Here is a 16,881-nt window from a genome sequence, read left to right as displayed (position 1 = left end):
TGTGGAGTCTGCTGGAGATTCTCTCCCTCCCCTCTGCTCCTCTCCTCCCACTCGTGCATGCACTCTCTCTCTCTCAAATAAATAAATAAATAAAATCTTTAAAAAAATAGTCATTGAATTCCCTCTCAATCCATAACTCAAGGAAATTGCAATAAAGGATTGAAGGCATTCCCTGGGAAGGTTGTATGGTGGAAGGAGCATGAGGTTCAGATAGACCTGAGTTTGAAGTCTGGGTCTGCCATTAGTTAGCAGTGATGGTTAAAAATATGTCCAGGGGCGCCTGGGTGGCTCAGTCGTTAAGCGTCTGCCTTCGGCTCAGGTCATGATCTCAGGGTCCTGGGATCGAGCCCCGCATCGGGCTCCCCGCTCAGCGGGAGACCTGCTTCTCCCTCTCCTACTCCCCCTGCTTGTGTTCCCTCTCTCTCTGTGTCTCTCTCTGTCAAATAAATAAATAAAATATTTAAAAAAAAAAAAAATATGTCCACAAATTCTCTGATATGTTCTTCAGAAGGTAGAGCCTAATTCTTCTCTCCTTGAGTGTGGGATGGATTTAGTGACTTGCTTGTCACAAATAAAGTGATAATGATGCTGTATCACTTCCAAAACTAGGTCATAAAAGACACTGAAGCTTCCATGTTGGTCTTTCTCTTGGATCACTTGGCTGCCATGTCATAATGACACTCAAGCAGCCTGTTGGAGAGGCCCACACAGTGAGGAACTAAAACCTCCTCCCAATGGCCATGTGAGTGAACCATCATAGAGGCAGATTCTCCAGTCCCAGTCAGGCCTTCAGCTGATGGTGGTATTGGCCAGCATCTGACTACAACCTCATCAGAGAACTTGAGCTGAATCACTCAGCTAAGCTGCTCCCAAACTCCTGACCCATAGAAATTCTGAGATAGAAAATGTTTGTTGTTTTGAACCATTATATTTTGGGATACATCACTATACAGCAGTAGAAATACACCAGCTCTTTGGCAAGTTACTGAATTTCTCTGAGCCTCCATTTCCTTATCTGTAAAATAAAGATAATAATTCCTACTTACAGGGATATAAGGATAGATAAATATTATGCACTATGTCAGCAGTTCTCAAATTTTTTATGTCAGAACCCATTTACACTCTTAAAATTGAGAATCCTAAAGAGCTTTACTTATTATAGTTTTTATCTATCCTGTATCATAATATATGCCATTTTTTGTACCTGTGGTGAAAAATCTCACCCTGCATTGGAGAAGAGCTATTATATGACATTCAGTCGGTTGAAGATGGACGGGTAGAGAGGGATCTATTATAAATTTAAAGTCATTTTTGCTTGTGCAGAATCATTCAGATCTTCCCAAGACTGAAAGGAAAGTCCTAAGGCTTTTTTAAAATAGAATTTTAAACTGAAACATTTAAAAATATTTTATTATGTCATTTAAAACCAACAGTAATTCATTTCATGCTGGTAAAATAAGGGTTTTTAAAAAAAAAATTTTTTAAGATTTTATTTATTTAATTGACAGAGAGGGAGCACAAGGGGAGCGGAATGGGAGGGAGAGGGAGAAGTAGACTTCCTTCTGAGCAGGGATCCCAACGTGGGACTCAATCCCAGAACCCTGAGATCATGACCTGAGCCGAAGGCAGATGCTTAACCGACTGAGCCACGCAGGCACCCGGGCTTTTTAAAATGTTTTTAAAAAAATTGCATTCATTTATTTAAGAGAGAGAGAAAGAGCACGCGTGCATGAGCTCGCAGAGTGGGGAGGGGCAGAGGGTGAGGGAGAGGGACAAGCAGACTCCGTGCTGAGCACAGGGCCCGATGCTGGGCTTCATCCCATGACCCCGAGATCATGATCTGAGCTGAAACCAAGAGTCCAACCCTCAACTCACTGAGTCACCCAGGCGCCCCACAATAACAGGTTTTTAATGCAAAAAAGCTATTTTTAAAAATGAAAGGCATGGGGTGCCTGGGTGGCTCAGTCGTTAAGCGTCTGCCTTCGGCTCAGGTCATGATCCCGGGGTCCTGGGATCGAGCCCCGCGTCAGGCTCCCTGCGGGAAGCCTGCTTCTCCCTCTCCCACTCCCCCTGCTTGTGTTCCCTCTCTGGCTGTCTTTCTCTCTGTCAAATAAATAAAACCTTTAAAAAAAAAAATGAAAGGCATTAGAAGAGTGGCAGTATTTTATGTTTTGGCAAGTGTCTTGAATACCTGGCTTACTAGAAGGCAGCTGGATTCGACGGCTGCACCTGCATTCAGTCAGTTGCAGTATTGGCCTTGCATGGATATGTAGCTGTGAAAGAGAGGGTCTCACAGCCCCCCGGAAGGGTCTCAGGGACCCCCAGAGCCTTCTGACCACAGTGGGAAAGCCTGTCCTGGTACGGCATCTGGTGTTGTGGGTATTCAATTGATGAAACATTACTATGACTATTAGAAAATGAATCTTTGGGGCGCCTGGGTGGCTCAGTCGGTTAAGCGTCTGCCTTAGGCTCAGGTCATGATCCCGGGGTCCTGGGATCGAGTCCTGCATCGGGCTCCCTGCTCAGCGGGGAGTCTGATTCTCCCTCTGCCCCCGCTGCTCCCCCTGCTCGTGCTCTCTCTCTCTCTCAAATAAATAAATAAAATCTTTAAAAAAGAAGAAGAAGAAAATGAATCGTCTACGGAGAAGAAGTGGAACTACACATGACAGAACAGAAAGAACACTGGGTCGAAGGAAAGGCTCTTGGCCCACAGCTTGTATGAGCGTAAACAAGCCTCGTTAGGTCTCTGGCCCCGGTTCTCGTGTATAAACAGGGTAGACCAGGCTCGGGTGGGGACTCTCATGCTCAGGAGCTGCCTGAACAGGCAGGCCTTGGCCTCACCTCCTCCTCAACCAGGGTGGTTCTGCCACGGGATGTTTTTCTGCTTAAACTACCTTTGGAGGAAAACTCCTCTGACTAAAAATCATTGAATTCCATGCCCTGCGTGCTCTCCCAGTCCCCTCCCAGGAGAAGCAATTTTCTTTGCTTCTGTGAAATGTGCATGGACAAGTCGGCAGCAAGTCTCCCATGGCCAGGAAGCTCACCAGGTGGGGATTTTGGGTCATGCTGGAAGGATGACACCCAGAGTGGAGGCCACCTCACAACTGAGTGCATGGAGTCCCGGGACTCCCGCACAAACACAGGTGGGCACTTTCACCCTGTCTGACCACATTTGATCCATTTGAATCTATTCCATTTTTAATTTTTTACATATTGCAAAAAAAAAAAAATACAATAGGCCACACCCTCGTCTAGGTAAAGCTGTTTGGTGTGGCAGATGGGCTGCCTGCAGGGAGCAGACCCATGGAGACGGACCACAGCCCCGGGCCCCTCAACTTACTGAGAATCGAACCTGCGCGCTGTGCCTTTTCTTGAATGGCAGGGGGACACCTTCCACAGTTGGTCTTTCTGTGCCCTTTTTTCTCCATGTTTTCCTTCCTGAAAAAGGTGCATAAGATCCCATAAACTTTTAGCCCACTTCTCCTGGAGATCGTGAGCGTACAGGTAAAACTGAAATGTTAAATTTCTTAGATCAGGGCCTGGGACGATACACGAGTGGCGTCTTGTCCTCAACACAGAGCTGCCCACCCTTTTTTTTTTTTTTTTTTTTTTTTAAAGATTTTATTTATTTATTTGAGAGAGAGAATGAGAGACAGAGAGCATGAGAGGGAGGAGGGTCAGAGGGAGAAGCAGACTCCCTGCCGAGCAGGGAGCCCGATGCGGGACTCGATCCAGGGACTCCAGGATCATGACCTGAGCCGAAGGCAGTCGCTTAACCAACTGAGCCACCCAGGCGCCCGAGCTGCCCACCCTTTTGAGAGCCTTCCTATAAGAAACCGCACCCAGCACCGCTTGGCCTGGTAAGAATATGTATACTAAATGTTAAAAAGCAAATCTGTTTTGTTCCCCAGAGGATGATATCTAATCACCATGCACACATATGCAATATAGAAATTTGAAATATGGAATTATAAGATTTGGGGTTTTCTTCATATTCGTGTCTCAAAATCAACTCTTACCAGGGGAAGAAGCTGTGCTCCATGTCAGTGCTAGGTCATGTGGCTTTGGCTCCGCAAGTGCAAGCTGAGTGTGTCCAGAACGCCCAGCAAGCTGGATTTTGTCCAGTGTGTATGGGGCTAAAAGCGGTGGGAGCACATTGGGTTAATTTTAGCTGTACAAGGCCACCAGGGGGCATCAGAAAGATACCTTCCAGTTGTCTACCAGGACACTTTCTCTGACCTGTCTGTTGCTTCAGCCTCCCTTCTTCACAGAAATTCTAACTCCTTCTGAAAAATTCTAATTAATCACAATTCTTAATAAAGCCCTCACACGGCCCTGAGATACAGTAATAGCCCTCCAGGAAAGTTGCTCATTCTTAGTGTGGAAGGCACTGTGCCCTTGATGTCCCGGACACAGCTGGTGAGAGGAACGAGACTGATTCCCCTGGAGGGAGGGATGGGGAGGGGAGGCGGGGGGGCAGGGAAGGGGGGACAAGCTCCAGACGTTGCTTGGTGAATGCAGCACCCCCAACCTTGCAGGCCTGTTGGCTGCCGTGGAGACAGGCGCTGTGCTTGGAGTTGGTGGGGCTGGGGCCTGAGAAGCTGGGCCCTTCCCCTCCCCTTGGAAAAACATGCTTTCCTCCTGACTCACATATTTTCTCACACCTCATTTTCTGTCTCCTCCTTCCACCTTTGGGGCATTTGAACATCTGCTCTCCAAAGTGGAAAACTTGGATCTCTTTCAAGGGAGTTCAGTCCCACACATGACTTTCTTTTTCTGCCTCTTTTAAACTTCTTTGTGCACTAAAATCTTCTTGCCAAACATAAAAGCTAAGGGCAATTCTACTTGAGAAGACAGTTTTCCAAGAAGACAAAGTAGCTAAAGCGTACTCTTAAATACAAAATCCTGCATCAGACATAGCACAAAGGGATATGCATTTTATCTGTAGCATATATCATTTATCTGCATATATATAAATATCCCTCAAACATCAGCAAACTTCATAAAGCACATGTCCCATCTGAGAGATATCTAATCTTCTAGAAGAGTAAAGAGTATATGTAGCCCTTTGTTCAATTAATCCCTCAGGTATTATGTAGTTTACCAAGATTTCAATTTATAAATCATGTGTATCTCTACTTCACACCCCAGTGGTACATTCATGGTTAGATCTGATTTCACACTTGGCTGTGCTTTTCCTTCCCTCTTGTCCATCATAAAAGAGAAAATTTAGTCTGGAACATCAGTCCCTGACTTGATACTTAAGAGTCTCTGTAGGGTCTAGACTAGGGATTTGGAATAATACCTCGAATGCTTAATCAAAATGCTTTTTAAATGTCAAACTATTTTTATTATACTTAATACAATTTTAAAAATTCCAAAACTGAGGTTTCATTCAATAAATAAAAATAGTGGGCCTGGGGTGACTCAGGGAGTAGGCATCATTATTGCCCCTTATATTTAAAGGAGAGTCAAAGCCAATGACTGGCACGTCGGTTTAAAGTACTGGTCCACACCAGATGACACATGGTCATTTTCAGCACAAACGCCATGCACTTTTTAGGGGGCGGACACTCAATAGAACACTTAGGACAAGCTCCCGGGGTGGAATCCTTTCGAGCTTCAGATCTTGTCATCTGCTTCTATTAGAGCCCATTATGGACATGTAATAATGGTTGCTAAACAGCTCCTCCCTCCTTGACTCCTGACCTTTCCAAGGTAAATTAGCCCAGCTCTGGCCCGCATCCACCGTGCCTCCTGAGCGTGGAGGTAGCGCCTCTCACTAACAGACAGAAGCTTCACATAAATGATTCTGAATCCACATGGGCTAACAGTTGATCCAAAGAAAGTTTCAAGAACATGAAGGATTTCTCCTTAGGATTTTACATCGATGCTTTCTTGGCACAGTTTACAGCTTCTTAACCTCTGGAAGATTTCTTGCCCAAGAACGGGGAGACGTGAAGCCCGAGAGGTGGGATTGGGTTTATTTCCAGTGGGACTGGGGACAGAGGGAGGGAAGGGGCAGATTTTCACTCGTCACAAGAAGCTGCTCTGTGAATGGTGCACGACCACCTCCCGTCGGGGTAATGTTCTGACGGAGCCTACAGGACAAACCACCCTTCGTGGGCTGTAGCCATGATTCCTAACCAAGGGGACTTCTGAGAATCACTTGAGCAGATTTAAAAGAAGTATTCCTACCAGGGCTCCAGCCCCGGTGAGGCTGACACAGTAGGTGAGGGTGAGGCGTGTGCATTATTTAACAATCTTCCCGATGACTCTGATGCTCACGCCACTCAAGAGCCACCGTGAGAGGGATTTGTGAATCGGGACGGAGGCGGGGCATGCCCAGCCCTGCGATCTGCGATCTGTAACTTGGCCAGCGGCTTCTGGCACCTGTTCGCTTAAGCTGACGCCCACTCTCCCCGGAGCTATTATCCCCGCACTGGCTCCCACCTGCCCTGGGGATTTAGCAGCAAGAAGCCCTCACCATTCAAGGACCCCATGGCAAAAGGCACAGCTTGGACTGGTCGTCTCTGCGTGGTCCTGCCTTCCCGAGGTGTTGATGGGGTTCTCCTGCACCACAAAGCACACACACATGTGGCTGTGAGCGAGGAAGTGACTCATCCCGCCGCTGCTCACACACAGGCAGCTGAACTCACTGCTTTGGGACTCCTTTGCTCTGATTTCTCGCGCCGCGGGGTCTGTGCTGTAATGGCCTGGGGCGTAAAGAGAGAAGGTTTCAATGCTGGCTTGGCCTCTCTCCTCCTCCAAACATTTAAAAATCTAGTTTACAGATGAGAGAATACTTTCCCCCTTTTTCCTTTCCTTAGTTTCCACTTTGCCCAGGCTCCTCCGGAGGATGAACAGATTTAGGAAGATAATGTTTAAATCCATCAATCTGACCACTCTTCGTAGAGCTCTACAAGCTTTTCCAGAGAAATGCATTCAACTATGAATTAAAACAGGCTTTAGGACTATTTAGAGGCTGAAATTATTGTTTATATGTCCCTTTTTAACACAGAAAAATTACTACTTCACAGAAACGCCTGACACCACCCAGAGTGTATTTTTCACTATGGTTTTTACGCTTTCTGTAAACAGAAAACGTGCTCTTCTCCCCATTATAAACGATGCCGGCACAAGCATCCTTGTACAGATCGCTTTTTCCATATCTTGAATTACTTCCTTAGGAAATGTCTAGGTCAAAGGTCGTGAACATGTTTGCGTGATGATACCTGTTGCCAAATTGCTTTCCACAAACGTTGTAAGAATGACACAGCCACCAACAATGTGGGCAGCTCAGTTTGACCCCGCCTTCCGCTGCATCAGGTATTATCCTTGGAAATATTTTTGTTCACTTAAAAAGCGGGGAGGTCTCCCTGCTCGGCAGGGAGTCTGCTTCTCCCTCTGACCCTCCTCCCTCTCATGCTCTCTGTCTCTCATTCTCTCTCTCGCAAATAAATAAAATCTTAAAAAAAAAAAAAAAAAAAAAAGCGGGGAGGTGGCACCTTCTGTTAATTGCCTCTGTTATTAAAGGAGATAAACATTTCTCCATGTGCTTATTTATTGGCTGTGTTTCCTACTTGTGACTTTTAGTTCATCTCCTTTGTCCATTACTTTTTTGGAGATTTTCGGTGTTTCCTTACTCACAAAAACAACCATTTGTGGCCTGCTCATTGTGCCAGGTCCTCCTCATACAACCTGCTCGGTTCCTTCTCGCCCTCCTGGCATCCTGAGGCTCAGAGAATTTCAGCAACTTGGCAAGGTCACAGAGAGTAAGTGGCAGACCTGGGACTTGAACCTTTCCCCTTCTGCTTGGGTTCTTAACCACAACTTTCCTGCTCCTTTGGTCACCTGTCAGAGCCCTTTGTATAATAAAAATCTCAATATGGCACGTTATTTGTTCTTAATATTTTCCAACTTCTCTGCCTTTCAAAAAAAGTGGCTTCGGTTTCGGTTTTGCAAATAATAGTTAAAATGTTGATGATGTCAAAGAGGAGGTGGCAATGGCCAAGAAACATATGAAAATGAGTTAAATTTCACGAACAGTCCAAGAAATACAGATGAAAACAATAAGATACCAGTTTCACTTATCACTTTGGTGAAGGTTGGAAAGAAAAAAAAAAATCCCCAGGGTGGGCTTGGGGGTGGGGTGGGGACACGGCTCCTTTCTGATGCACAGCTGGGTCATGACACCACCTTGCTAAGGGCCAGTTTATCAGAATTTTCTTGCCTCTTGCCTCTTGAACCATTAACATTTTTAGTCCAAGGAAATAATCGAGTATGGCCCAAAGCTTGCATAAAATGATGTCACCAAAGCAGTGTTTGTAATATCAAAGAACTGGAAAAAACCAAATGTCCGTCAACAAGGGATTGGTTAAATGAATTGGTATAATGAAATACAATGCAGTCCTTAAAAATGAAGCCATAGGTTTATTCTACATGATTGTTGAAATGCCCACAATAGAATGTTAAAAGAGAAAAAGCATCATAAAACAATATATATAGCATGATCCCAGTTTTTCAAAAATGTGTATGTGTCTGCGGAGAAGAAAAAAGACTTGACGGATTCACACTAACATATTAGCTATGATTTTTCTCTCTGTGAAATGTTCTTTATACTTCTATCTTCTGATTTGTTTTGCAATAAGCATAAATTGTTTTTATAATTTAAAAAAAGGCTTTGCCCCTGTGTTTTCTTTGATGACTTCTCACTTTTAGGGGTACAAGGGTACCCTGCACTTCACATATAAGGTAGATTTACATGAGCAGAATGTAGGCAGGTGCCCTCCACCTGAACTGGGAGGCCTGGGATCCAGTGTCCCCTGACGTTTGTCCTCACCTTCCTAAGTCTCCTCACCTTCCTAAGCTTCCAACTGTTCTTCTGCCAAGTCTTTGCAAACTGTGAGCTCTGAACCAACATTATAATTTTGTCACTATCCTTTTAGACCAAGGGTTTGGTTTTTTTTTCATTTTTTTAAATTAACATATAATGTATTATTTGTTTCGGGGTACAGGTCTGTGACTCGTCAGTCCCACACAATTCACAGCTCTCACCACAGCACACACCCTCCCCCATGTCCACCACCCAGCCACCCCCCCCTTAGACCAGGGGTTTTTAATCCCAGTACTTCCAGCTCATTCGTAATGAAATAATCTCAAGGTGTGGTCCCCAGACCAGCAACACTGGCGTCACCTGGGAGCTTGTTAGAAACGCAGAACTGCAGGCTCACCTCAGACCCACCGAATCAAGGCCTATGTGCAGTAAGATTTGCACAGGATTTCTAGGTGCACTGTGGCTGGAGAAGCCCTGATCTAGGACAGGTATGCCAGGCAAGTGTCTCCCGAGCGCTGAGAGTGGGAAACATTAGCAACACCAGCAGCTGTCACCAGCACTGACATCCACGGTGTTAGTTAAGCTCAGAGCCAGGTGATCACGATGATGCCAGGTTCAGAGCCACACTCAGCAACACTGGTTATGGTCAGAGATCCAACAGAAGGAACTGAACCGAGCAGGGCTTGGCTGCTGGACATGACCCTGGGATCAGAGGACAACCTCATGGCCATTTGATCTGGTTGGTCTGTGTTATCGTTGTTTTTTGGGTTTTGGTGTTTTGTTTGTTTGTTGTTTTTTTGTTTTTTTAGGCAGTTTGAATTTAGAATCAGTTCTTGAGCTCTGTGGGAGCCCCACTTTGGGGGATTCTTTGGCTAAGAGTCATCGGGAATTTAATTGCAGCCTTCCTGGGAGGATGGGAAGGAGCAACCTGAGGTGGAGTGTGGTGGGGACATCTTGTGGCCACTCTCCCTTTCTCCTCTCAGAACTGGTCAGGCCCTCCCTCCGCAGCGATAGCTGTGTAGGAAGGGGCCTGTCGCTGCCCCGAAGGACGCCCTGGTGTTCCTTAGGAATCCACGGAGCCGCACAGAGGGACTGCCTTTAGAACTGCAGTTCCACGGGGAGACTCAGATCAGTTCGGTGTCCCCACTGCACCCCTAGGCACCATCACGTGCTGCCTGGGTGCCTTTTTTTTAAATTTTATTATGTTATGTTAGTCACCATACAGTACATCATTAGTTTTTGATGTGTGATCCACGATTCATTGTTTTCATATAACCACCCAGTGCTCCATGCAGAATGTGCCCTCCTTAATACCCATCACCAGGCTAACCAATCCCCCCTCCCCCCTCCCCCTCTAAAACCCTCAGTTTGTTTCTCAGAGTCCATAGTCTCTCATGGTTCGTCTCCCCCTCCGATTCCCGCCCCCGCATCTTTCCCTTCCTTCTCCTAATGTCCTCCATGCTATTCCTTATGTTCCACAAACAAGTGAAACCGTATGGCAATTGACTTTCTCTGCTTGACTTATTTCACTTAGCATAATCTCCTCCAGTCCCATCCATGTTGATGTAAAAGTTGGGTATTCATCCTTTCTGATGGCTGAGTAATATTCCATTGTATATATGGACCACATCTTCTTTATCCATTCATCTGTTGAAGGGCATCTCGGCTCTTTCCACAGTTTGGCTATTGCGGACATTGCTGCTATGAACATTGGGGTGCATATGGCCCTTCTTTTCACTACATCTGTGTCTTTGGGTTAAATACCCAGTAGTGCAATTGCTGGGTCATAGGGTAGCTCTGTTTCCCCAACTCTCCACCTATCTTCCTCCTTCTTGCCCCTCCCTCCAACTCAGTTCAAATCTTACCTTCCCTGACCAAGTCTCCCAAGTGACTCGGCCCTCCCACAGTGAGTGACTTTTGGTCACATGCCATTACTGAATAATCACAAAAGCTAACACCCAGCTAGTGTGCTTAACTATGAGCCAGGCCCCATTTCAAGCACTTTACCCATATTAACTCACTTAACACCATAACAACATCATAACAGTTTCTAACAAGCTGCCAGGTGATGTCAGTGCTCTTGGTCTGGGGACCACACTTGAGATTATTTCACTACAAATTAATTGCAAGTGCTGGGATTAAAAATCCACAGGTCTAAAATGATAATGACAAAATTATAATGAGAAGTAAACAATAATAATTCTGTTGGCTCAGGGCTTTACAGTTTGCAAAGATTTTTCACAGTAGAGGAGTTGGAAGCTTAGGTAGGTATTATTATCTTTATTTTACAGAGGAAACTGAGGCACAGAGAGGTTACATAACTTGCCCAAGGTCACAAAGGTGATGAGTGACAGAGCCAGTGCTCAGACCCAGGCAGTTCGGCTCCAGAGTCACAGGAATGTATTATGTTAAATGCATTGCACTTATTTATTTGTCCATTGTAGGGATCCCTTAGAGATATGTAAGCATCTTGAGGGCGGGTGACTTGTCTGCTTTGTTTATGTTATACCCCAATACCTAGAAAAGTGCCTAGCATTTGGCAATAAATATTTGTTGAATGAATGAATGATCCTAGCAGTAGATTGTCTTTTCAGGGCCACTTATCACAAAATTCTAGAGTTCTTATTATTTCAGAATAGTCGCTGGTAAACTTGGGACCCAGTAAAGAAAAGCAAACCCAGATCTGAGAGAGCTGCTGGGCGGAAGGCTAGGCTCACTCTCTGGGCTCCCTCACACCACCAGGAAGCTAATTCTGGTTCACAGCTTGGGAAGCATTGAGACTGTTAAATTCACAAGGGCTCAGAGGTTACTACACTGAACATTCACGCTATATCAGGAGCTCAGTCAGATGTCTGTGATACAAAGATAGGTAGGTACAAAGGCACAGGGACAAGTGAGACACAGTACTGTGGGGACACAGAGGTCCGAGCAAAGAATTCTGCCTGAGGTGGGGGACTGTGTGTCCAAGTTATATAAATGGCCTAACTCGGAAGCTGGGCCATGAATGAAATTTTGCTGGAAAGGTTAAGTGTTTTGAAGGAGCAAACACACTTTTTTGGCAGGGCTAGCATTTATATAACTTTCAACATCTTGTTCTTAACTGTGACAAAAACCTATTCAGATTTTGAGTGTCAGCCACAGGCTGGGACTTCAAGTGCTGTCTGAAACAAAAGAGTCATGTTAAGGCAATTATCCAGATGATTCAGTTTCTCAGAATTTTAATTTAGTCTGAAATGTTCTGATAGTTGAAACTACAAAAACAAAAAGTGTAGAAAGACAGTGGTGATTGATTTGAATTCCTAATCTTGCATATGTAGACAATCCAAAAGAATTTAACTTGAGAGAAGGAAAATGCAGAAGTGGATTTCCCATGGGAAATAGTTCTTCCCACTGAGTGTGTTATTCTTTATGTAGAAGAGGGTATATAAAACGATTAAGAGAAATTATTTCTTCCAGGCACAATCCACAAAAATGTTGCTCCTCATCCAGAAGAAATAGCTTTTCAGTGGTTCATCACTTTAAACTGCATTGTTACATCTTAAACTAATAAGATCTTTCAAAAACCAACACTTAAAATAGCTTCTAATTTTTAAAAGCTGGTTCCATTTTAAATAATATGATTCATGGGACTTTGGAAAATTAAATTTTCATGAAATATTAAAATAGAATTCATGATTTCATGAATTAGGATTCTATAAATGCATAAAAAACATTTTTCCTGGCATGAAATTAGGCTGTAGGTTGCCGTATTACCTCATTTGAGGGTGGAGAGGATGTGGATGCCAAGTCATCCGAGATGATTGGAGAACTCACAGGAAGAGAGACGGCTGAAGTACATTTGCCCTTATTAATTTTCTCTTTAACATCCTCAAGTAGCATCTCCAACTTGAGGATTTCACCTTCCACTTCTCTAATAGACATAAACAGGCATCTTACTGGATATGCAGTCAACAGTCTAATTAGTAACAACAGTTCATGAATATAGCATTGATCTATATTATTAATGTGGTTTGGCTTCAGACAGGAAGGATAATGGACACCCGCCCTGACATGCATCCTGTTTATAGTCTCACTCCAAAGGCCTGGGCTCTAATCCTCATTTTGTTATTCATTAGCTGTGCATCCTTGGGAAAATCACCTCATCTTACTGTACCTCCAGTGTCTCAACTATAACATGGGGATAACAATACTCTGCTCATCTGGATCTAATTATTTTGAGGTCCCTTACAGTTCTAAGAGCTGTGATTCTATGGAAATAATGATTTATATCAATTGAAAAGAGGAAGGACATGAAATATCTGGGAAATCATTTGATTAACAAGCTTGATCTATAGGCATATGTACATATATGTATACATGTTTAAACAAGTGTATATGTGTAAGTGTATACATAAATATAAATATTTTACCCAAAAAGAACCCAATTTCCTCAAAGCCATTACATTTACAAAAATTTACCTCATATTAATCCACAAAGAAAAATCTCACCAAATTCCAAAACATTAAAAATTGTACCACTGCTTTCTCACTAAGATCAGGAAAAAGGCAAGGATGTCCCTCTCACCACTCCTTTTCAACATTGTGCTGGAAATCCTTATGTAATAAGGATAATAATGTAATAAGACAAGGTAAGAATGTAATAAGACAAGAAAAGAAAATATAAGGTATACAGATTGGAAAGGAAGAAATAAAAGTGTCTTTTTTCACATATGAAAATCCAAAAGAATTAACAGAAAAACTAGAACAAATCAGCAATTATAGTGAGGTTGCAGGATACAAGGTTAATATTACAAAAGTGAATCACTTAGCTATATACCATCAACAAGTGAAATTTGAAATTAAAGACAATACCATTTACATTAAGATCAAAAAAATGAAATATTTAGGTATAGATTTAACAAAATATGTACAAGATCTATATAAGGAAAACTATAAAACTCTGATGAATGAAATCAAAGAACTAAATAAATGCAGAGATATTCAATGTTTGTGGATAAGAAGACTCAATATTGTCAAGATGTCAGTTCTTCCCAATCCGATCTATAGATTAAAGGCAACCCCTGTCAAAATTCCAGCTAGTTCTTTTGTGGATACTGACAAAATGATTCTGAAGTTTATATGAAGAGACAAAAGACTCAGAATAGCCAACACAATATTGAAGGACAAGAACAAAGTTGAAAGACTGACACTACCCAACTTTGAGACCTACTATAAAGGTACAGTAATCAAGGCAGTGTGGTATTGGTGAAAGACTATACAAATAGATCAGTGGAACAGAATAGAGAACCCAGAAATAGACCCACATAATTATAGTCACTCGATCTTTGACAAAAGAGCAAAGGCAATACAATGGAGCAAAGATAGTCTTTTCAACAAATGGTGCTAGAACAACTGAATATCCACATGCAAAAAAATGAATCTAGACACATACCTTATACCCTTCATAAAAATTAACTCAAAATGGATCACAGCCCTAATGTAAAATGCAAAAGTGTAAAACTCCTAGAAGATAACATAGTAGAATACCTAGATAATCTTGGATATGGTGATGACTTTTGAGATACAAAACAAAAGACACCATCCATGAAAGAAATAATTGATGAGCTAGATTTCATTAAAATTAAAACTTCTAGGGGTAGGGGTGCCTGGGTGGCTCACTTGTTAAGCGTCTGCCTTCGGCTCAGGTCATGATCCCAGGGTGCTGGGATCAAGCCCCACATCGGGCTCCCTGCTCGGCGGGAAGCCTGCTTCTCCCTCTCCCACTCTCCCTGCTTGTGTTCCTGCTCTCGCTATCTCTCTCTCTCTCTGTCAAATAAATAAATAAAATCTTTAAAAAAAAACAAAACAAAACTTCCATTCTGCCAAGAAAATGAGAAGACAAGACACAGACCAAGAGAAAATATTGGCAAAGGGCTGATAAAGGATAGTTATCCAAAATATACAAAGAACCCTTAAAATGCAACAATAAGAAAACAACCCAATTTTAAAATGTGCTACAGACTTTAATAGACACCTCACCAAAGAAAATATACAGATGGGAAATAAGCTTATGAAAAGATGCTCCACAACATATGTCATAAGGGAAATGCAAATTTAAACAACAATGAGATACCACTATACATTAGTGGAATCGCCAAAATCTGGAATGCTAACAACCAAATACTGGCAATGATGTGGAGCAATAGGAACTCTCAATCATTGCTGGTGGGAATACAAAATGGTACAGCCACTTTGGAAGACAGTTTGACAGTTTCTTTCAAAACTAAACATATTTTTACCATACGATCCAGCAATCAGACTCCTTGGTATTTACCCAAAGGAGCTGAAAATTTATGTTGACACAAAAAAACTTGCACACAGAAGTTTATAGCATCTAGGGCGCCTGGGTGGCTCAGTTGGTTAAGCGACTGCCTTCGGCTCAGGTCATGATCCTGGAGTCCCGGGATCGAGTCCCACATCGGGCTCCCTGCTCAGCGGGGGTCTGCTTCTCCCCCTGACCCTCTTCCCTCTCGTGCTCTCTGTCTCTCATTCTCTCTCTCAAATAAATAAATAAAATCTTTAAAAAAAAAATCTTTAAAAAAAAAAAAAAAAAAGAAGTTTATAGCATCTATAGTCATACTTTTCAAAACTTGGTAGCAACCGAGATGTCCTTCAGTAGGTGAATGGCTAAATAAACTGTGGCACATCTAGACAATGGAATATTACTCATCACTAAAAAATGAGTTTTCAAGTCATGAAAAGACATGTAGGAACCTTAAATACAGATTACTAAGTAGAAGAAGCTCAATCTGAAAAGTCTACCTATTGCATGATTCTAACTATGTGACATTCTGGAAAAGGCAGAACTATAGGAACAGTAAAAAGATCAGCGATTGCCAGAGGCTGGGGTGGGGGGAAAGATGAATTGGTGGAGTACAAAGGATTTTCAGGACAGTGAAAATTCTCTGTATGATGCCATAAAGATGGGTACAAGTCACTATACATTTGTCTAAACTATAGAATGTACAGCACCAAGAGTAAACCCCAGTGCAAACTCTGGGCTTTGGACAATTATGATTTATCTGTGTAGGTTCATCAGTTGTAACAAATGTACCACTCTGGTGGGGGATGTTGATAATGGGAGAGACTGTGCATGTGTGCGGGCAGAGGTATATGGGAAATCTCCGTATCTTCCTCTCAATTTTCCTGTGAAGCTAAAGATACTCTTAAAAAGTCTTAAAATTGGGCGCCTGGGTGGCTCAGTTGGTTAAGCGACTGCCTTCGGCTCAGGTCATGATCCTGGAGTCCCTGGATCGAGTCCCGCATCGGGCTCCCTGCTCGGCAGGGAGCCTGCTTCACCCTCTGACCCTCCCCCCTCTCATGTGCTCTCTCTCTCTCATTCTCTCTGTCTTAAATAAATAAATAAAATCTTAAAAAAAAAATAAAAATAAAAATAAAAATAAAAAAAGTCTTAAAATTATACCACCCACATTCTTTGATCACTGGAAATTAATAACAAAAATACAGCAACAACAAAAAACTAATTGGGAATTTTAACACTCATCCTTATAACTCTTGGGTTACTAGGAAATAAAAATAGAGAATAGGGATACTCTACAACTGAATAATAAATGAGAAAACAACATGTAAAACCAATGTAATGTAGCTAGTACAGTACTCTGAGGAAAATTTACAGCTTAAAATGCATTTACTAGAGGGAAAAGTTCAAAATCAATAAGCTAAATATTCAAAACAGGAAGATAGAAAAAGAACCACAAGATAAACCCCCCAAAAGGAGAAATAAATGGAACTGGAAAGAATTTGATCAATAAAACATTTTCTTTGAAAATATCTATAAAATAAACCAGTGGAAAGTCTGACTGAAAAGCATTAAGAACAAGAAAGGAAAGATAACAGAAGAAAAATTTTTAATCAAATGGGATTGAACAACTTTATACCAACACAGTTTAGAATCTAGATGAAATGAACAAGTCTCTAGGAAAACATAAATTATTAAAATCTACTCAAAAAGAGGTAGAAAATCTGAAAAAACTAACCAGAGAAAA

At 42.5% G+C, this 16,881-nt stretch overlaps 1 protein-coding gene across 1 annotated transcript in view; it reads right to left on the bottom strand.

The window, feature by feature from the left end:
* Positions 1–16,881, bottom strand: part of AKNAD1 (AKNA domain containing 1) — a 35,950-nt gene that overhangs the window by 6,770 nt on the left and 12,299 nt on the right. Inside the window, exons 6-9 of the mRNA XM_032419599.1 lie at positions 12,590–12,746; positions 6,660–6,716; positions 6,488–6,573; positions 3,341–3,438 (exon numbers count right to left, since the gene is read on the bottom strand). Coding sequence (XP_032275490.1) covers positions 3,341–3,438; positions 6,488–6,573; positions 6,660–6,716; positions 12,590–12,746 — 398 coding nt within the window. The remainder of the gene's footprint in view (positions 1–3,340; positions 3,439–6,487; positions 6,574–6,659; positions 6,717–12,589; positions 12,747–16,881) is intronic.

This window comes from Phoca vitulina, unplaced genomic scaffold, assembly GCF_004348235.1.
Source record: "Phoca vitulina isolate PV1807 unplaced genomic scaffold, GSC_HSeal_1.0 scaffold2, whole genome shotgun sequence".
Taxonomy (NCBI): Eukaryota; Metazoa; Chordata; class Mammalia; order Carnivora; family Phocidae; genus Phoca; species Phoca vitulina.
The sequence above is the reverse complement of the archived record's forward strand: the minus strand, read 5'-3'. Positions and strand labels throughout refer to the sequence as shown.